Source organism: Anarhichas minor, unplaced genomic scaffold (assembly GCF_050575085.1).
Source record: "Anarhichas minor isolate MPS153535 unplaced genomic scaffold, ASM5057508v1 ptg000026l, whole genome shotgun sequence".
NCBI lineage: Eukaryota > Metazoa > Chordata > Actinopteri > Perciformes > Anarhichadidae > Anarhichas > Anarhichas minor.
The window spans coordinates 11,078,888-11,099,728 of NW_027466472.1; the positions used below are offsets into that span (position 1 = coordinate 11,078,888).

At 40.7% G+C, this 20,841-nt stretch overlaps 3 protein-coding genes across 3 annotated transcripts; all 3 read left to right on the plus strand.

Moving 5' to 3' along the window:
* Window positions 1–1,406: 1,406 nt before the first annotated feature.
* Window positions 1,407–8,130, plus strand: LOC142959340 (scavenger receptor cysteine-rich type 1 protein M130-like). The gene is made up of 5 exons (XM_076100593.1): window positions 1,407–1,446; window positions 5,346–5,660; window positions 5,754–6,035; window positions 7,412–7,717; window positions 7,811–8,130. Exons 1-5 carry the CDS (start codon window positions 1,407–1,409, stop codon window positions 8,128–8,130), a joined length of 1,263 nt encoding a protein of 420 aa, XP_075956708.1.
* A 729-nt stretch (window positions 8,131–8,859) lies between these two features.
* LOC142959342 (scavenger receptor cysteine-rich type 1 protein M130-like) lies at window positions 8,860–10,226 on the plus strand. Its single transcript, XM_076100595.1, has 3 exons — window positions 8,860–8,932; window positions 9,469–9,783; window positions 9,877–10,226. Exons 1-3 carry the CDS (start codon window positions 8,860–8,862, stop codon window positions 10,194–10,196), a joined length of 708 nt encoding a protein of 235 aa, XP_075956710.1. The 3' UTR covers window positions 10,197–10,226.
* Window positions 10,227–10,922: 696 nt separating this feature from the next.
* Window positions 10,923–14,634, plus strand: LOC142959343 (scavenger receptor cysteine-rich type 1 protein M130-like). Its single transcript, XM_076100596.1, has 6 exons — window positions 10,923–10,995; window positions 11,492–11,797; window positions 11,891–12,172; window positions 12,510–12,839; window positions 13,811–13,893; window positions 13,985–14,634. The coding sequence occupies exons 1-6, from the start codon at window positions 10,923–10,925 to the stop codon at window positions 14,087–14,089; spliced, it is 1,179 nt and encodes a 392-aa protein (XP_075956711.1). The 3' UTR covers window positions 14,090–14,634.
* Window positions 14,635–20,841: the final 6,207 nt, after the last annotated feature.

Here is a 20,841-nt window from a genome sequence, read left to right on the forward strand (position 1 = left end):
TATGATTATCTGATATTAAATCATTTACTAATACGGCTTTAGATGACAAAGATCTGATGTTTAAGAGTCCACATTTAATTCTCCTATTTTGTTGGTGGTGTTAACTTGTATTAGGTTATTTTGTTGAACTCCTCTTCTGTTTAATTTTGATTTTATTCATGTACAGACATTGTTTAACTACAGTGGTGCAGAGCTGTGCTTCTCACTCACTAAGCCTCGCCTCCAGAAAGAGGACATTTCCTCTCACAGAGCAGAACACAGCGTCTTCTGGACATGACGCCCTCACACCAAACTCTTGTGGCTGAGCCACAGCTAATGCATCAATAATTATAATACAATAAAATAATATTATTCTGAAATGGTCCATTGTGCATAATGAGTGATTTTACTGTAACAGAGTATTTCTACACTGTAGTATTAGTACTTTTACTGAAGTAAAAGATGTGAGTACTTCTTCCATCTCTGCTCTCACAGGAGAAACTTGATAAAGTGCAACAACAGAGTCGGTTTTAATCAGGAGTTCACTAAATCATCAGAACTAATAAACCACTAGAAACTGTTCAGTGAAGGAGAAGCACACTGACGCACACATGATGTATGGATCACCATAGCAACACGGAGGAAGGTGGCTGGATGTGGTCAGAGAGATATTAATCTGTTGATCGACGGTCAGATGGACCAGTGGGTTCAGAGCTGAAAACATCCTGTAGCTTTATGAAGGACTAATTAAAGTGATACAACACAGAAACATGATGCAACTACAACCAAAAAAGCTTTAAAACAACCACGAGACTCCAAAAAACCACAAAGAAACTTAAAACTACTACAAAGACACTAAAACTACTACAAAAAGACTAAAACAACCACAAACATTTTAAAACGACTACAGAGAGACTCAAAGCATGAAAGTTAAAGAAAACCACAAACAGATGTAAAACGACTACAAGAAAATATAAAACTACTATAATAGGACTCAAACAACCACAAACATTTTAAAACAACTATAAGGAGACTCAAAATGACGGCAAAGAGAATCCAACTCTTTCCTATATTTCTATTTCTCTTGCTCTATAGATTTATAGTTCTATGGTTCTACTACTTCCATGACCTCGCATGCTGTACAGGACAATAACTAAACAGATTTGTGTCAGACCAAAGTGAGAACCAAGACACCAGTGTGAAAAAGTGTCTGATCCACCGGTCAAACTGGAAACATGGTGGACAGAAGAACCTGATCATGTGACAGAGACTCTTCTCTGTAAAACTAAAGACAGATAACCCATCAGTAAAGCTCCACCTCTTCCTGTACGCAGATATATACCGAGGACAGCACACAGAGACACGGACGGGCAAAGAGACAGACGGGCAAAGAGACAGACGGGCAGAGAGACGTCTACCTGGGCGTCATGGATCACCTGTTGATGCTGCTGTTGCTGTGGAGCTCAGGTAGGACTCTGATTTAGAGATGATGTGCTTTATTTAAATATTTCTGTTGTATCTTTAAATCAGAGAACACACACACATACTCAAACACACTCACACACATACTCAAACACACTCACACACTCACACACGCTCACTCACACACACAGACACATACACACACAAACACGCTCACACACACGCACTCGCACATGCACACACAAACACACATACTCAAACCCACGCACACACACAAGAAAACAGTAAAACTGCTCAACAATTTTATTGCAATCCCACTAAACAGTGAAGACAATGGAGTGAGGTCGTATTGTCGCGTTATTCAAAATAAATAAATTATTCCAAGTGAAAAATAATGAATTAAAGTAATTAATTATTGATTGCATGAACTGTATGAATTGTATGAATTGTATGAACTCCATGTTAAAAGAAACACCACAAAAGTTTCCTCTTGGTTTATAAAACGTGATGATGTGACCTGAACTTTGTCAAATCGTACACATTCAAGTTAAAATCACCCAAATTTTAATAAAATCGTAAGTTATTGATTATATTTGTTGTAAATTAATATTTCTGCAATCAATGTATATTCAGTAATGATCTCTGTGTGATTCAGACTCATGATTAATTGACAGGAAACGATGCAGCATGTAATCAGTGAGGCTGTTGGTAATCTGATATCAGCCTCACTGTTTCCTGTTCACTCTCCTACAGACGTATCAAGAGCCCTGTTGGGATCTGGCAGAAGCCTGTTTGGTTATTAGCAAGTATGAACATTAAGTTATTGACATTCATACAATTAATATTAATATCAATAGGATTATTTACATATATTAATAATAACGGGGCAAAACCCTGGGATCAGGGACCAGTAACCAAACTGTGGATTAAACAGTCAAAGTACTATTCTACATTCAGAGTGAACAGTGAAGGTTTGAATCACATCCAGCTGTTATTACAACACATATGCACAAAATAATCACAGAAACTGCTCCTGAAAATATGACAGAGTTATAAACCAATAATATAAATCAATAAACATCTATTATACAACTACAAGCATACTACATAAAAACCACAAACATGTGTTTGTGTGTTTGTGAGGGTGTGTGTGTGTACGTGTGTGTGTGTGTGTGTGTGTGTGTGTGCGCGTGTGTGTGTGTTGGGGAAAAAAAGAAAAGAAGAAGTAGGAGGCACTCATTACAATACAGATCCTCACCACAGTAGTAAAGTACAGTAACTGTAACTCTATCACACAGAAGATTTATAGTCTTAGTGATGTCATGGCCGTGTTACAGGGACTTCCTGTGGCCTCACCTGATGCCTGGTTTGACACAAATCTGACACATAATGTGAGATGTTAAAACACAACATTTCCTGCTGCTGCTGCTTAACATTAAAATACCTCAACAAGACAATCACAATGGGGGCTTTTATTGTGAAGAACTCACAGGAAACAATGTTTTCATCACTGAGTACTAAGAGACGATCTTGACTCGCTGCCTCTGATTGGCTGAACCCTTTTAAACCGTTTTGGTTTTTTTTTGCTGCCTGATTATAAACAATATAATATGTTGTTATTATAAGTAGTAGTTAGCAGCATCGTGTTCCAGCCACTGGTGGAGAAACACTCAAGACCCCCCACGAATGCAGCAAGTATAAATCACTCTTAAGGTTGTAAAAGGAGGAAGCGTTTAGGAGAGGAGACAAGGACATGTGTAAAGAGTCTAAGCACAGGTTCAGCTATGAGGTGAGAGATGCAAAACAACACTCAGAGAAACTTCAACAGCAGTTCTCAGCTAATGACTGCTTCTGTCTGAAAGGTTCTCAGGCTGAAGTATACTCAAGCAACACAATGTTTGTTGTGATTGTATGTAATGGTGGGTGTGTTGGAAATGTTTGGATGTGAGCTGCTGTCTTCTTAACTTTTGACATTTCTCTTTTTTTAGCCCCTTCCCTAAGGGTGCTTTGCCTTCTGCCAGGAAGCCCTTGTTAATAAAAAGTTAAATTTAAAAAATAATAAATGTCCTGTTTGTCGTATTGTCACAAAAAAAAGATTACCCTTTAATCGACTCTTCTGTGATTGGTTGAAACGGATGGAGACATCTAAAAAACAGTCTTGTTTTTGAATGCAGGTTCAGCTGTCTGAATATAAATAATCCAAAATACGTTTTTGGTGAAAATTGCAAATACATTTCCATTTCTATTATATTTACTTAAAACAACAAATATGTGTCTATTTCTCCAGGACTCCAGGCTGAAGGAAATCACACATCAACAGGTAAATAGAGAAAGAAACGAGGAATAAAGATTCAATGAAGCAGAATCAGCAGTCAAGTTTTGATTTTATATTTTATTAATTCAATTTATTTATTTTACTGACGACTCTCTTGTTTCTGTTCAGAACCTGTCCGGTTGGTGGGAGGAGACACCGCTGACTATGTTCAGTCTGGACCTATTCGGAATTATCTTTCAATATTACATAATATCTTGCAAGTCACCTGCTCAGGTAAGCCCATCAGTGACATCATCTATGACAGTAATCATTTGTATCCAGGTTGACACACACATGCACCAGCTAGAATGGCAGCAGACTTGTCTGATGAGCTGCTGCCTCAGTAAATCAGATGCTGAATGCACCAAGATATCTTTACATATGAAACCTACATGTCTGCTGCTTCAGGAGTCCTCTGGGCCAACCACCAACTAGCCTGAAAGGACTCCTTCAGCTTCACAGCTTTCTTATTCACATCACCAGGGACGTGCGGTCAGGGGAGTCATCATGAAAAGTAAAAAACAAATGATGATCAAATAAAATAAAATATTAATATTTCTCTACTGATCTGTGCTATAAATGTATTTTATGTATGATTCGAATAATTTTAAGCATTTTCATAATAAAAATCGCTGAATTTGCGCATGTCCTGTTCAAACAGACACGCGAGGTGAGGCAGCGACGAGCTGTGCCTCATCTCAGATTGTGCAATCCCTCACAAACTGGGTTGAGCGCACGCCTTTTGCTTCCTCATTGTTTGTCACCACTGTAATATTTGTAGGCACCTTTATCAGATGTTCTTTATTTCCATATAATAGGTCATGTATTTCACGTATGTGTAGAACCTATTTAGTCTTGCTGATCTGACATAAAGCCGCAGTAAAAAAGCACAGAGGGGAGGCAAACAGTAGCCTACATCTGCCTCAATGAAGGGAGCGTGCGAGAGCCCACGGGTCTGGTTCATGCTTGATCTGCCGTTGCTCTTCTTCTACACTTCTCTTCTTATTCTTAGATTTAGCTTTGACCACAAAAATGGAAGATTCTATAAGCTTAAAAAAATCTCAAAAAACAGGGAAATGTGACCAAATCAACAGCCATTTAACGTCGGACAGGTAAAGTAACCTTTTATGTGTTTGTTGTTCTCTTTATACAATCGTGGTTGTTACACAGATTATCGCGGGATTACGCAATTTTCGTGTGTGGCGTGAGGTCGATAGGGCAGGTCGGTAGGGCAGGTCGCAGATCGCGGCGCGCACACTCCCGGTGGAATCAAATATGTATCTTACCTATGTGTGTGTGTAAAGAATGCTGATATGAAATATGAAAAACAACCAGTAGTCAATGTGCAAGATGCCAATTGGTGGTGATTTAAGCTACTCTATTGGGTTCATAATGAGTCAGTGCCTCACCAGCCACGAACTTCACTGCACGTCACAGGTTTCCACCAGCAGGTTCTTTGGTTTCCACCATAACAGGCACCAATGACCTACTGGACACAACTTTGAGCAGCTTTTTAAACAGATTTATATTCTGGATCATATATCTTCCAAGAACAATAAGGCAGAATGTTATTTAGTGTCTGGTGTCTTTTATCTCTCTCTCTCTCTTTCATCTTCTATCATCTCTCCAGGCTCCGTCAGGCTGGTGAATGGGACTAGTCTGTGCTCAGGCAGACTGGAGGTGAAGTCTAACCAGTCTAACCAGTGGTGGTCCTCAGTGTGTGAATATGATTTTGACCAGCAGGATGCAGAGGTGGTCTGTAGGGAGCTTTGCTGTGGGGCTCCTTCAGTCCTCCAGGGGGCGCTCTATGGAGAGGTGGAGGCTCCAATGTGGACCAAAGAGTTCCAGTGTGGAGGCCATGAGTCTGCTCTCCTGGACTGTAGAAGCTCAAGCTCAGATAGAAACACCTGCTCACCTGGCAAAGCTGTTGGACTCACCTGCTCAGGTAGAAGAGGAGCTGCAGCTTTGATCTGGTTCATTTCTGTTCTACTGAAACTCACTTTGTTCTTTTACTGACGACTCTCTTGTTTCTGTTCAGAACCTGTCAGGTTGGTGGGAGGAGACAGTCGCTGTGCAGGAACACTGGAGGTGAGAATGGGAGACTGGAGACCAGTACATGACTATGGCTGGACCCTGAAGAGAGCAGCTGTTGTCTGTAGAGAGCTGGACTGTGGCTCTGCTGTTTCTGTAGGACAGAGAGTGGAATCCTCAGAGAGATCTGTGTGGAGGATCTACAATGACTGTGTTCAGCCTGGTTCTTCTCTGAGGGAGTGTTTATCAGAAGATTCCTCTTCCTCCATCCTGGATCTCACCTGCTCAGGTAAGCCCATCAGTGACATCATCTATGTGCCAATCTAATTCGTATGTTTTGGTCCAGTCCCTCCCTAACTACATCCTGGGAATCTGTCTATAAAACACTCTGAGGTGGCTCTATCCCTTCATGAGCCTTCACCTGTCGCTTCCTTATTCGGTGTACCATTAGATTCCCCATTGTCTGCTTTCAAACGTGACTTTTTTGCATGTTTAACTCTACTGGCTCAGCACCTGGTGTTGCTGAAGTGGAGACATGTTTCTTCATCAAGTTCAAGGCACATCTTCTGAGGTGTGGATACTTGTGTTCCATCAGTACGTCCCATAAGTCTTCATTCATGCCAGGTGTTTCCCTTGATTTGATCTCAATGTAAATCTGCAGTGAGAGAATCTGTTTCTCAGCAGCAAAGCTGTCCAGGTGGAACACTGATACTATTTAGCTCCCAGTAAAGCACTTCTGATGTTCTGATGTTGCTCCTCATAGATGTCAAGCTGCACAATGTCTTTGTCCTGATGTTTCACTTCTGTCTGCATGTGAGGAAAGTTCACAGCGTTAAGGCCTACTTGACAGCAGTTGTATCTTTTAAACGTGTTTCCTTAACTGATCCTGTTGAAGACATGTTCATCATAATCCTGCAGCTCTAAACCAGCTTGGTTGAACAGTAAAGGGAGATCTGTCACAAACACTGAATCCAAAAGCCACTGGTAGTCCTCTAGCTGTGCATCTTCTGCATGTAATGAAAGATTCAGAAAGTCTCACTGAATCTCAACAACAATGTTCCTCTGCTCAGCCATCTTACATCAGTGTGCAGCAGTAGGTCTCTGTGTTCAAAGCCCATCTCCTCCAAGTGAGTCCAGAATACCATTCTCTGTAGAGTCCTGGTCCCAACAGAACTCACAATCTTCAAGGCAACATCCCTCCCTTCTTTCATGTTTAACATCTTCCACCACAACGCTTGCTGGTGAATTCTATATGATAATAGAGGAAAGTTCTCTATGTTAGCACACCATGATGAACCCAGTAGCACTAATGCTACTAATGCTCTTAGCTTCTGTGCACCGTTTTGTAATGCAGCTCCAAACTGCCCTACTCTGGTAAGACCACGCTCACATTGCAGACGAGACGGACGCTGTTTGAATTTCAGTAAACATTAAAAGAATTCTCCTCCCAGTCTGAATAAATATGTTAAGTTCATGATCTTTTGATATTTGTGTTTTGAGCTAACTTAGCTAGCTGGTTACTGATTATTATTATTATTATAAATATGATTGACTTATTGTATTATTTAATTGTGTCTCTGAATTGTTGTTTCATGACATCTTGTTATTTAGTGTCTGGTGTCTTTTATTGCTCTCTCTCTCTTTCATCTTCTATCATCTCTCCAGACTCCGTCAGACTGGTGAATGGGACTAGTCTGTGCTCAGGCAGACTGGAGGTGAAGTCTAACCAGTGGTGGTCCTCAGTGTGTGAAGATGACTTTGACCAGCAGGATGCAGAGGTGGTCTGTAGGGAGCTTGACTGTGGGGCTCCTTCAGTCCTCCAGGGGGCGCTCTATGGAGAAGTGGAGGCTCCAATGTGGACCAAAGAGTTCCAGTGTGGAGGCCATGAGTCTGCTCTCCTGGACTGTAGAAGCTCAAGCTCAGATAGAAACACCTGCTCACCTGGCAAAGCTGTTGGACTCACCTGCTCAGGTAGAAGAGGAGCTGCAGCTTTGATCTGGTTCATTTCTGTTCTACTGAAACTCACTTTGTTCTTTTACTGACGACTCTCTTGTTTCTGTTCAGAACCTCTCAGGTTGGTGGGAGGAGACAGTCGCTGTGCAGGAACACTGGAGATGAAACTGGGAGACTGGAGACCAGTACATGGCTCTGACAGGACCCTGAAGGAAGCAGCTGTTGTCTGTAGAGAGCTGGACTGTGGCTCTGCTGTTTTTGTAGGACAGAGAGAGGAGTCCTCAGAGAGATCTGTGTGGTTTATCAACTCTCACTGTCTTGAGTCTGGATCTTCTATGAGGGAGTGTTTATCACAAGATTCCTCTTCCTCCATCCTGTATCTCACCTGCTCAGGTAAGCCCATCAGTGACATCATCTATGTGCCAATCTAATTCATATGTTTTGGTCCAGTCCCTCCCTAACTACATCCTGGGAATCTGTCTATAAAACACACTCTGAGGTGGCTCTATCCCTTCATGAGCCTTCACCTGTCGCTTCCTTATTCGGTGTACCATTAGATTCCCCATTGTCTGCTTTCAAACGTGACTTCTTTGCATGTTTAACTCTACTGGCTCAGCACCTGGTGTTGCTGAAGTGGAGACATGTTTCTTCATCAAGTTCAAGGCACATCTTCTGAGGTGTGGATACTTGTGTTCCATCAGTACGTCCCATAAGTCTTCATTCATGCCAGGTGTTTCCCTTGATTTGATCTCAATGTAAATCTGCAGTGAGAGAATCTGTTTCTCAGCAGCAAAGCTGTCCAGGTGGAACACTGATACTATTTAGCTCCCAGTAAAGCACTTCTGATGTTCTGATGTTGCTCCTCATAGATGTCAAGCTGCACAATGTCTTTGTCCTGATGTTTCAGTTCTGTCTGCGTGTGAGGAAAGTTCACAGCGTTAAAGCCTACTTGACAGCAGTTGTATCTTTTAAACGTGTTTCGTTAACTGATCCTGTTGAAGACATGTTCATCATAATCCTGCAGCTCTAAACCAGCTTGGTTGAACAGTAAAGGGAGATCTGTCAGAAACACTGAATCCAAAAGCCACTGGTAGTCCTCTAGCTGTGCATCTTCTGCATGTAATGAAAGATTCAGAAAGTCTCACTGAATCTCAACAACAATGTTCCTCTGCTCAGCCATCTTACATCAGTGTGCAGCAGTAGGTCTCTGTGTTCAAAGCCCCTCTCCTCCAAGTGAGTCCAGAATACCATTCTCTGTAGAGTCCTGGTCCCAACAGAACTCACAATCTTCAAGGCAACATCCCTCCCTTCTTTCATGTTTAACATCTTCCACCACAACGCTTGCTGGTGAATTCTACATGATAATAGAGGAAGTAGAGGAAAGTTCTCTATGTTAGCACAACATGATGAACCCAGTAGCACTAATGCGTCTCTTAGCTTCTGTGCACCGTTTTGTAATGCAGCTCCAAAGTGTCCTACTCTGGTAAGACCACGCTCACATTGCAGACGAGACGGACGCTGTTTGAATTTCAGTAAACATTAAAAGAATTCTCCTCCCAGTCTGACTAAATATGTTAAGTTCATGATCTTTTGATATTTGTGTTTTGAGCTAACTTAGCTAGCTGGTTATTGCTTATTATTATTATAAATATGATTGACTTATTGTATTATTTAATTGTGTCTCTGAATTGTTGTTTCATGACATCTTGTTATTTAGTGTCTGGTGTCTTTTATCTCTCTCTCTCTTTCATCTTCTATCATCTCTCCAGACTCCGTCAGGCTGGTGAATGGGACTAGTGTGTGCTCAGGCAGACTGGAGGTGAAGTCTAACCAGTCTAACCAGTGGTGGTCCTCAGTGTGTGAAGATAACTTTGACCAGCAGGATGCAGAGGTAGTCTGTAGGGAGCTTGGCTGTGGGGCTCTTTCAGTCCTCCAGGGGGCGCTCTATGGAGAAGTGGAGGCTCCAATGTGGACCAAAGAGTTCCAGTGTGGAGGCAATGAGTCTGCTCTCCTGGACTGTAGAAGCTCAAGCTCAGATAGAAACACCTGCTCACCTGGCAAAGCTGTTGGACTCACCTGCTCAGGTAGAAGAGGAGCTGCAGCTTTGATCTGGTTAATTTCTGTTCTACTGAAACTCACTTTGTTCTTTTACTGACGACTCTCTTGTTTCTGTTCAGAACCTGTCAGGTTGGTGGGAGGAGACAGTCGCTGTGCAGGAACACTGGAGGTGAAAGTGGGAGACTGGAGACCAGTACATGGCTCTGGCTGGACCCTGAAGAGAGCAGCTGTTGCCTGTAGAGAGCTGGACTGTGGCTCTGTTCTTTCTGTGGGACAGAGAGTAGAGTCCTCACAGATATCTGTGTGGAGGATCTACGGTGACTGTGTTCAGTCTGGATCTTCTCTGAGGGAGTGTTTATCACCAGATTCCACTTCCTTCATCCTGGATCTCACCTGCTCAGGTAAGCCCATCAGTGACATCATCTATGTGCCAATCTAATTCATATGTTTTGGTCCAATCCCTCCCTAACTACATCCTGGGAATCTGTCTATAAAACACTCTGAGGTGGCTCTATCCCTTCATGAGCCTTCACCTGTCGCTTCCTTATTCGGTGTACCATTAGATTCCCCATTGTCTGCTTTCAAACGTGACTTTTTTGCATGTTTAACTCTACTGGCTCAGCACCTGTGTTGCTGAAGTGGAGACATGTTTCTTCATCAAGTTCAAGGCACATCTTCTGAGGTGTGGATACTTGTGTTCCATCAGTAAGTCCCATAAGTCTTCATTCATGCCAGGTGTTTCCCTTGATTTGATCTCAATGTAAATCTGCAGTGAGAGAATCTCTTTCTCAGCAGCAAAGCTGTCCAGGTGGAACACTGATACTATTTAGCTCTCAGTAAAGCACTTCTGATGTTCTGATGTTGCTCCTCATAGATGTCAAGCTGCACAATGTCTTTGTCCTGATGTTTCACTTCTGTCTGCGTGTGAGGAACGTTCACAGCGTCAAGGCCTACTTGACAGCAGTTGTATCTTTTAAACGTGTTTCCTTAACTGATCCTGTTGAAGACATGTTCATCATAATCCTGCAGCTCTAAACCAGCTTGGTTGAACAGTAAAGAGAGATCTGTCAGAAACACTGAATCCAAAAGCCACTGGTAGTCCTCTAGCTGTGCATCTTCTGTATGTAATGAAAGATTCAGAAAGTCTCACTGAATCTCAACAACAATGTTCCTCTGCTCAGCCATCTTACATCAGTGTGCAGCAGTAGGTCTCTGTGTTCAAAGCCCCTCTCCTCCAAGTGAGTCCAGAATACCATTCTCTGTAGAGTCCTGGTCCCAACAGAACTCACAATCTTCAAGGTAACATCCCTCCCTTCTTTCATGTTTAACATCTTCCACCACAACGCTTGCTGGTGAATTCTACATGATAGTAGAGGAAAGTTCTCTATGTTAGCACACCATGATGAACCCAGTAGCACTAATGCGTCTCTTAGCTTCTGTGCACCGTTTTGTAATGCAGCTCCAAAGTGCCCTACTCTGGTAAGACCACGCTCACATTGCAGACGAGACGGACGCTGTTTGAATTTCAGTGAACATTAAAAGTTCATGATCTTTTGATATGTGTGTTTTGAGCTAACTTAGCTCGCTGGTTATTGCTTATTATTATTATAAATATGATTGACTTATTGTATTATTTAATTGTGTCTCTGAATTGTTGTTTCATGACATCTTGTTATTTAGTGTCTGGTGTCTTTTATCTCTCTCTCTCTCTTTCATCTTCTATCATCTCTCCAGACTCTGTCAGGCTGGTGAATGGGACTTGTGTGTGCTCAGGCAGACTGGAGGTGAAGTCTAACCAGTGGTGGTCCTCAGTGTGTGAAGATGACTTTGACCAGCAGGATGCAGAGGTAGTCTGTAGGGAGCTTTGCTGTGGGGCTCCTTCAGTCCACCAGGGGGCGCTCTATGGAGAAGTGGAGGCTCCAATGTGGACCAAAGAGTTCCAGTGTGGAGGCCATGAGTCTGCTCTCCTGGACTGTAGAAGCTCAAGCTCAGATAGAAACACCTGCTCACCTGGCAAAGCTGTTGGACTCACCTGCTCAGGTAGAAGAGGAGCTGCAGCTTTGATCTGGTTAATTTCTGTTCTACTGAAACTCACTTTGTTCTTTTACTGACGACTCTCTTGTTTCTGTTCAGAACCTGTCAGGTTGGTGGGAGGAGACAGTCGCTGTGCAGGAACACTGGAGATGAAACTGGGAGACTGGAGACCAGTACATGGCTCTGACAGGACCCTGAAGGAAGCAGCTGTTTTCTGTAGAGAGCTGGACTGTGGCTCTGCTGTTTCTGTAGGACAGAGAGTGGAGTCCTCAGAGAGATCTGTGTGGAGGATCTTCGGTGACTGTGTTCTGTCTGCATCTGATCTGAGAGATTGTTTAATACCAGATTCCTCTTCCTCCATCTATGATCTCATCTGTTCAGGTAAGCCCATCAGTGACATCATCTATGACATCATCTCTGACAGCAATAGCTGTATTAGACAGCAGTATGTTCCGTCCTCTATCACAGTGACAGTCAGTGGGTTTCCATTGGACTGAACTGTAAAGTTATCGAGGACAATGACATGCTGAAGTGTAGAGAGGTGGGTTCGTTTCTGGAAGCTTCAAACCCTTCATAGACTGCTGAGCTCCACCTGGCAGGACACACCTGTATGTCTGTCTGTCTGTCTGTCAGACCTGTGACATTACGTCCTTATTCAGGGTCCATCTTGTTCAACGGAGGGTAAATGTGAACTTTCATCATCTCGCTGTGTTTACAGACCTGCTGCTTCAGCCAATCATCACCGTGTCCTCCTCAATGTACGGGGTCTCCGAGGCCCAGCAGCAGGGGGCTCGGGTGCTCAGGCGCTCCACCTTCACCATCTGCTGCTCCATCCAGCCACAGTACCCAGGAGGCTCCTTCCAGCTCACCTTCACCTCTTCCAACTCAGCACACAACTACACCCAGCCAGCTGTCAATCACTCTGCCCACTTCCTGTTTGCTGCTGCAGAGCCCGCCCACCAAGGAAGCTACAGCTGTGTTTATCACCTCAATGTTTTTAATCATACATTCTCCTCTGAGAGCCGTCTGCTCTCTCTCACTGTCTTAGGTAAGCTGACGGTTTGGGGGAAATGATTGGTCCAAACTGACTGAAGATGATCAGCTGACCACAGAGTCCATGCATGTTGTTGTTTCTGGAATGACACTGTGACTCCTGTCATTGTGTTACTCATGTCATATAGTAACCAAACCTAAAGTCTATAAATGGAAACAGCTGACAATATACTATAGGACAGAGCAGGTTTGGTGGTTCTCTGAGAACTGAAGCTCCTTCTGACGTGACCAATCACAAAAGCTCCACTGCCACCACATCAGTCATAACATTCCTTAGCCCCCAACTCGCCATTTTCAAGTGTTGTTCCTCCACCTATCAGAAGCAAGAAGGGCGGTGTGCTCCGATACCTCACTCAGAGAACCAGGGTTATCCTGGAAACCAAACGTTGAGACAGTCGTTAACGATAGTGATTACATTTTCAATTGACTCTTCACTGCGTCCCGCCCCTCTAACGCTGACTGGCCAATCACAGCGTAGCATGGTCCAGCTCTGACCAGTAGCTCTGGTGATGAAAACAGGACGTAGGTGATGACATCATTGTAACATGAAACCAAGACTAACCAGATTCTCTCTAATGTCCATCAGGGGGCGACTCCTCTGGTTGTAGAGAAGTCTATGAGAAAATGACTCTACTTCTCACTTGATTTATTACCTCAGTAAACATTGTAAACATCAGTGTATGGTCTCAATCTCTAGTTTCAAGTCTTCTTCAATACAGCATGATGTTCATTTAGTAAATTATGGTCCATTTAGAGTCAAATAGACCATAAAGCAGGGTAGGCTTTAGGGCGGGGCTACACGGTGATTGACAGGTCTCTACCATATATATCGCCTGTGGTTCAAACAGTGAATATGAAGTAAACATGAAGAGTAATACATGTCAGTGATTGTAGATTTCAGGGTCAATGGGAGCTGTTGGACTCATGATGTCGTGAGATGTGATGACTGTCCATGTGTTTGTTCAGATCCAAGACCTCTGATCATCAAAGCGATCGTCCTGCCGCTGACTCTGCTGTTGGTGAACGTTGCCCTTTACTTCTACTGTAAGGTACGGACACACGTCTGTTGTTTAGACCAGCGACTGGAATGAAGCTCTCGGTCTGTGTTTAGTGAACTGAAGACAGGACTGTGCTCTCCAGGCCAACAGGGGGCAGATGCCGTGCAGACAGAAGAACACTGAGCTGGATCAGTATAACCTGGATGTTCCTGTAGCTGAAGAAGAAGGAGCTCAGGGAGCAGAGTAGCTCCTCCAAGGACCTCATCTCACATCCAGATGGATGTCTGACACACAACCACCATCAGCTCCCTTGAAACAAGAAGGCTGGACTATTATATCACATTATTATAGCCCGTCTTCCTTACTCTCAACAATGTGTTGGTCTCTCCATACGTTCTGACTTCCTGTCTGTGGCTCTCAGCTCCAAGCCCATTGGTTCCTGCTGAAGACGTGAATCTTTAAAAACACCTCACAGATATAAAGTTTCATTTGAAAACTAGACTTGAGAGCAGGTTTACCAGAGTCCAAGCAGCCGGCGTCTTAGAAACCAAAGACTATCAGGAACAATGTTAATGTGATGTATTAGAATAAACATGAAACATTGACATATATCTTCTACATTCTGTAGAACGATACTCAATGTTGACAATCTGTTATTTCACAAGAATTTTTCTTATTATTGTACATGTGGAATTTTATCATTTTTATCATTAAGGTTTTTGCTTATTTCATAAGAATGTTATTAAGGATTTTGCTTGTTTTTTATAATCAAAGATTTTCTATATTTCATAAGAATGCTTTAATTAAGGATTTTGCTTAAATCATAAACATTTTGCTTGTAATTAAGGAAATTGATTCCATCAGAATTTTGTTTATTATTGTACCTCATGAATTTACTTACTTTTGTAATCAAGGAATTTTCTATTTGTTATAACTAAGGCTTTTGCTTATTTCATAAGAATTTAGCTGATTTTTGTACTTCGTAAATTGACTTAATTTTGTCATGACGGAATTTACAATTTTTGTATAATAAAGGATTTTACTTAAATCGTGAGCATTTCGCTTAATTTTGTTATGAAGGAAATTACCTTTTTCAGGCAAATTTTGCCTATTTTGTACTTCATGAAGTTACAATATTATGTAATTAAGGATTTGGCTTATTGTAAGTGATACAGTTTTTCTTTTTATCGTAGGTAGGGTAAATATGAAAGTGATATCGATCTTCTTAATAGTGGTGGAATGTAACTAAGTACATTTTCTCAAATAATGCACTTAAGTACAATTTTGAGGTACTTGAATATTTCCAATTTATGGTATTTACTATTTTATAGTTCTTTATAGATAAAATAAGAAAATGTACACACAACCTATGAACCCTTAAAAAGATATAATGCATTGCTGAAGACTAAACTACCCACAAGTGTAGTAATCACATAATATTATATGTGGTAATATAACTGAACGGAACCACAGTACTGTATGATGAACACTTACTAACACCAACAATATACATGTACTCTCAGTTACATTTTGAATGCAGGACTTTTACATCGTGATATTGGTACTTTTCATCAACTCTGTAAATATGCGTATTTTGCGAAATGTCTAATAGTTCATTTATGTTTCTAAAGTACAAGTTAAATGTGTATTTCACTACCTTTGAGTATGTACTGTAAACCCAGGACATGTTAAGTCTGTTTACCCAGTAGATGGAGCCAAAATGCCAAAATGCCAAAATGAGTAAACTCTCCATTTAATAGAGTTAGATTATAGCCTGTTGGATTACGAAGCCTTCTTTGTTCTTTTAAAATCGATTTAAAGAACTACGGAAAGAAAACAGGCCAATACAGCTGCAGTTAAATGTGCTGTAGCTCCTAAAACGTTCTTTGCTTTTTTTCTTGGTAACGATAATAAGTAGTGCTACAAAACAAACAAGTGTTGTAATAAACCACACATCTGCCCATGAAGACACACTGATACAGCTAAGAACCTTATATGGTGACAGACAAAGAGGTGCACTCAAACATAAAAACAGCCGTTTCTCGGCTGGTTTCGCTTTCAACACCTCTGGTCTCATCTGTGACAGTTGTATTGGCGTTGTGTAGTTTAGCGGTTGCAGCGTGCTATTATGGGAAGATGGGGAGTCCCTACTGGTGTGGGGACTCCCGTGGGTGTTGTAACTTGGCAACAGAGGGAACAAAAATGATACCTGGCCCGTGTAAACAGAAAGATTCACTCCTTAAATAGATGCAACCCCTGTCTGGAATTACCCCATTCATATAGTGCACGTGATCAGCAAATCATCCAAATAAACACAAAATCTTAAACCGATTTTTCTCTGTCAGCAAACGCATGTTAGAGCCTTCAGGCAGCTTCATCGTCGCTCCCCTGAGCTAAGTAACACTTAACCTTTTAACTACTAGGCCTGTTTTTAGCCCCCTGCTCGGAAATTGCATACTCCTACTCCTTTGAGTACACTACCCAAACTACAAGGTCTATTTTAATAATTTTGATGCTAGAATACTGGTAACACTTGTGAGATGTGTTGATATACATTGATTGATGTATATGTTACTGGTTAATATAGAAAAATAAGAGATTACACAGCTGAAATTGAAAACATTCAGCTCCGCCTGGAAAAAATGCACTTTCAGTGATAAAAAGTTATTGAAATAATGCAGTATGATCCCTAAAAACTTTCTTAAGTCATAGCATAACTGATCAGTAGTTATTACAAAATGGTTAGAGTGGAATAAAGTGAATAATAAGAGGTTTTTATTACAAAGGGGTCAGGCGAGGTCATCATTTTCGAACCAGCTGTTGCAGCTCTTACATTGTACTTTTATACACTATATAACTATATATTTCACTTTCTTTATCACTCATATGATTCAATACATCCAAATACAGATAATAGGAATCATATTCATATTCATAACATCATCAGAGCCAGTTTTGGCTGTCATCTGTAGGATTTTCTCATTGCATGGGTGTGTGTGTGGCTGGATCTCAGCCTATCCTCGGTCGATTTCCAAAAACAACCCCTCCTTAGACGCGTCACAGGCTTAGGAAGACTCATGCCAAATTTGGTGGCGATCGTCAAAAGATTTCGTACAATAAAGTTGCCAGAAGTGAGGCGTGTACCCCGGCGGAAATTTCCGGTCGCAGGCAGTCTGACCACTCGCCCAAGCCCCCTTGACCGCTCTTATTCTGGAAACAAGTCGGAAGTCAACAGTATGCAGTTGGCAGCAATGACTACAGCTTTGGAACGGAAATTCCGCGACGTTATTATCCATATTTTGAGAAAACTTGGGCGCATAACCACGATTTTTGTCGGCGAAGTTCAGCATGAAGGTACGTTTGATCGGGACACAACGGTTTAGTGCTTCTACGGATCGTAAAACAGAAGTTAGTTACGTGTTCCGCCACGTGTGCTAATGCTAATAAATGCTTTGTATGACTGGGTAGCTGTTAGCATGAGGGTACAAACATTGATTTACTGTACTCATAGCGCCGATTTCTGGCCCGGATTTGGTGCTTTTATGCCACGATATTGTTATACTTATATGAGTAGCCTATAGTTGTCTTTGGAGTTTATAATAAGTGACTTATATGATGTTGTTGTCCACACGTTGCTATTTCATCCAAAAAAAAAAGTGGCCGTGTCCACACTACTGGCTAATAATCATGCTATTTTCCGCATTTGATTTTGGGGTACCCTCAACACGAGCGCCCCCCAATTGGGGGGCGCTCGTAGCCAGTTAGAGATGTTAAAACATTTTTAAATTTGTAAATGTTTATCATTGTAGCTGCCTCCTTACCAATCCCCTTCCCAGTCCACCTTTGGTCAAATATGGATTTTTTTTTTTAATGGTTTAATGTTTACACTCAGGTTTATCAAGCTTAAGAAAGTTATCTTTTAACTTTGTGGATTGTGATGTAGTCCACCACTGTGGTCCAGACTGATTACGTAATATAAATTAGCTCCTCCTTAACCAGCTGCAACATTACGCGGACCATTCTGCACACTTTTAACTTTTCATACTTTAAGTACATTGTGATGCTAATACTTTTGTGCTTCAGTACAACAGCGGAACACTTCTTCTTCTTCCTCAGATTATTCACCATAATGTGTGAGATTTATCAGTGAGTGACTGGTAAACAGTTCAGTGATCACCTGACAGAGAGTGGGTGTGACTGCAGTGAAAGCTCCTGTTTTGATGACTTCATCTGAGTGATGTAACTGAAAGTCAAACTTCAACCTTTACACATTTCCGGTTAAAAAAAAGACTCAAGCACCCTGATTAAGTCTCTTTCCATCATTATTTCTGTATGTGATTTTTTTTTTTCCACCGCACATGACTCATCCTGTCTACTCAATTTTCCCCTGAGACTCCACAAACCATCAGACACCTCTGCACATCAGACAACTGAGAGTTGAGGTTCATGACTGCAGTTTTAAACCTGCAGATATACAGCTATGTACTTGGTTACATCCCACCACAAAAATGTCCTTTGAGGATACTGCTGTTGTAAAAACTAAAATCCCAGATCAACTAGAGATCTTGCAGCTGCGATGCCAAATCAGGCCAGAAGCTTAAAGTGAGGGTTCACTTTTCGCCATGATGATACACACTCAGACTCACAATCTGAAAACAATACCAGCCACAAGCTGTCGCAGATGGTAAAAACTAGACCGTGATACAAATAAACCTGAAAGTAAATCCCGACGTATGCTAATACTTCCTGTAGCTATTAAAGCCTTCTTCTCTTTATATAAATCTTTATTAAACCACCAGTTTTGGGATGACCACATGTTATGGCTGATAGTGTAGACATGTCCAGATGAGTCACAGCAGCAGGGTAAGGTGGTGCCATTTTACAGGAAATAATGTTTATCTCGATCAGAGGCCTTGGATACAAGCTCAGTGTGGAGTTTCCCAGCGGCAGTGAGCCAATTATGTTCGGGTCAAGTCAAATAAGTGACAGAAAGAGCAGCACACCTGCTGCTCTCAACATCTCACACCCAACAACAACACATGAGATAACCAGGTGCACACGTGGAATGTTAAATATTTAAACTACACCTCTGCCATCATTGTTTGTTTAGGGTTCAGTAAAAATCGGGTCGTGGGTGTGACCATCACAACATTTACTGGTTTCAACTTTTTAAATGTGAGGATTTGTTACTTTTTCTATTTTTATATGATTTTAAATTGTATTTATTTAGGCCTTTGATTGACGTCAGGCTGGTGTGATCAAATTGCAAGACGGCCTCCAGTTTAGGTTGTTGCCAATGCTCACTTGATTACTTCTGCAGTCCACAAAGCCTTCTATAAAATTGAAATCAAAGGTACATATATAAACTTAATTTGAAATTATTTGACTGATTGATTTTAACATTCTTTGTATTTACATTTGAGAAATTATTTCCCTGTTAAAGATAGTTATATAGCATACCACAAAAAGTTTCATTAAAAAGTCATAAAAACAAAAAAGTCCAAATATTAAAAATGTGTGGTGTCACACATGTCATAGGCCCAGATCAGACAAAATCTGTCAAAAACGTGATATGAATATTATAATATAGTATGACATAAAAAGTCATAGCATAGTATGCAATTTAAAAATGGAAGTATAGTATGTAAAAAAAAAGTCACTAAAATGTCTTGAGTATTTTATGTTAAAAGTGAAAAGTTTTAATATTAGTTTTAAAAAGAGTTTCCTAGTATATGTAAAAAAAAAGAAAGCCATTAAAAAGCCATTGTGTACTATGTCGAAAACAGTTACAAAAAAGTCACAAAGATATCGTATATTATTCAGAAATAGTCTGAAAAAAGCCATAATACAGCATTTAGGAAACAAATCATAAAAAGTTATAGTACAGTATGTCAAAAAAAAGTCCATAGAATAGTTTGTCTGACAAAGCCATTGTAGAGTTTAAAAAAGTTCATAATATAGTCTCTAAAAAATATCTCTTTTAACATGTCGAAAAAGTGATTAAAAAGTCATATTATACATGTCAAAAGAATTAATGAAAAAGCCATAAGTCCACAAATATCATAAAAAAGTAATAGTATAGAATGTCAAATAAAGATACGGTATATCATGTTTGAAAAAGTTCATAAACAAGTCATAGTATAGCATGTCAAAAAAAAGTCATAAAAAAGTTATAGTATGTCCAAAAGGTTTTGGCATTTCATGTTCGCAACAGTGCAGTGTTACAACCCGGCTCAAAGGCTGTAACATGAAGGGAGACAAGACGAGTGTAAAAGTATTAAATATACATGTATTTAAAGAACATATAACCAAACTAACGAACATAACAAATAAGCAGCCGTGTCTTCCAAACAAGAGGCAGCAAAGAAGAGGAGCCGATCCATGGTCAGCCGGTGTGTCTTTATAGCTGGAACCACACCAGGCTCAGGTGGGACTCGTCAGCTGCAAATCAACATCCTGAAAGACAAACTAGACAGCAACCAGGACACAGACCCCTAGTGGTAGTATAGCATGTCCAAAAACATCATAAAAAAGTCATTGTATAATATGCCCAAAAAAGTAATAAAGAAGTCATGGTATAGAATGCACCAAAAAGTTAAAATATATATATATGTTACAGCATTTCCAAAAAAGTGACAAACAACTAATATCGCACGTTGAAAAAAGCCAGTAATTTATAACAAAATGTCTTAAAAGTCATAGTATAGTATGATATGCCATAAAAAGTCAAAATAACTATAAGTCATTAAGATATCACAACATACGTCTAGTATACTATGTTATAAAAAGTCATAGTATAGTAAGCCACACAAAAACATTTAATATTGAAGTTACTCTTCAACGACCCTCCTATGGATTTTGAACAAAAGCACTAAAAATTTGCTCACAAACCTCAATTTAGACATTCTGACAATTTTGAAATGAAGGTCACATAATATTGGCGTAAACTTCCTGATCTGTCTATATACAGTATATATACACATATATATATATAAATAA

Coding starts and splice junctions, on each gene's coding strand:
- LOC142959340 (XM_076100593.1), top strand. CDS start 1,407: ATGGATCACCTGTTGATGCTGCTGTTGCTGTGGAGCTCAG. Junction 1,447..5,345: donor GCTGTTGCTGTGGAGCTCAG/GTAGGACTCTGA, acceptor TCATCTCTCCAG/GCTCCGTCAGGCTGGTGAAT. Junction 6,036..7,411: donor CCTGGATCTCACCTGCTCAG/GTAAGCCCATCA, acceptor TCATCTCTCCAG/ACTCCGTCAGACTGGTGAAT.
- LOC142959342 (XM_076100595.1), top strand. CDS start 8,860: ATGTTCCTCTGCTCAGCCATCTTACATCAGTGTGCAGCAGTAGGTCTC. Junction 8,933..9,468: donor TCAAAGCCCCTCTCCTCCAA/GTGAGTCCAGAA, acceptor TCATCTCTCCAG/ACTCCGTCAGGCTGGTGAAT. Junction 9,784..9,876: donor TGTTGGACTCACCTGCTCAG/GTAGAAGAGGAG, acceptor GTTTCTGTTCAG/AACCTGTCAGGTTGGTGGGA.
- LOC142959343 (XM_076100596.1), top strand. CDS start 10,923: ATGTTCCTCTGCTCAGCCATCTTACATCAGTGTGCAGCAGTAGGTCTC. Junction 11,798..11,890: donor TGTTGGACTCACCTGCTCAG/GTAGAAGAGGAG, acceptor GTTTCTGTTCAG/AACCTGTCAGGTTGGTGGGA. Junction 12,173..12,509: donor CTATGATCTCATCTGTTCAG/GTAAGCCCATCA, acceptor CTGTGTTTACAG/ACCTGCTGCTTCAGCCAATC.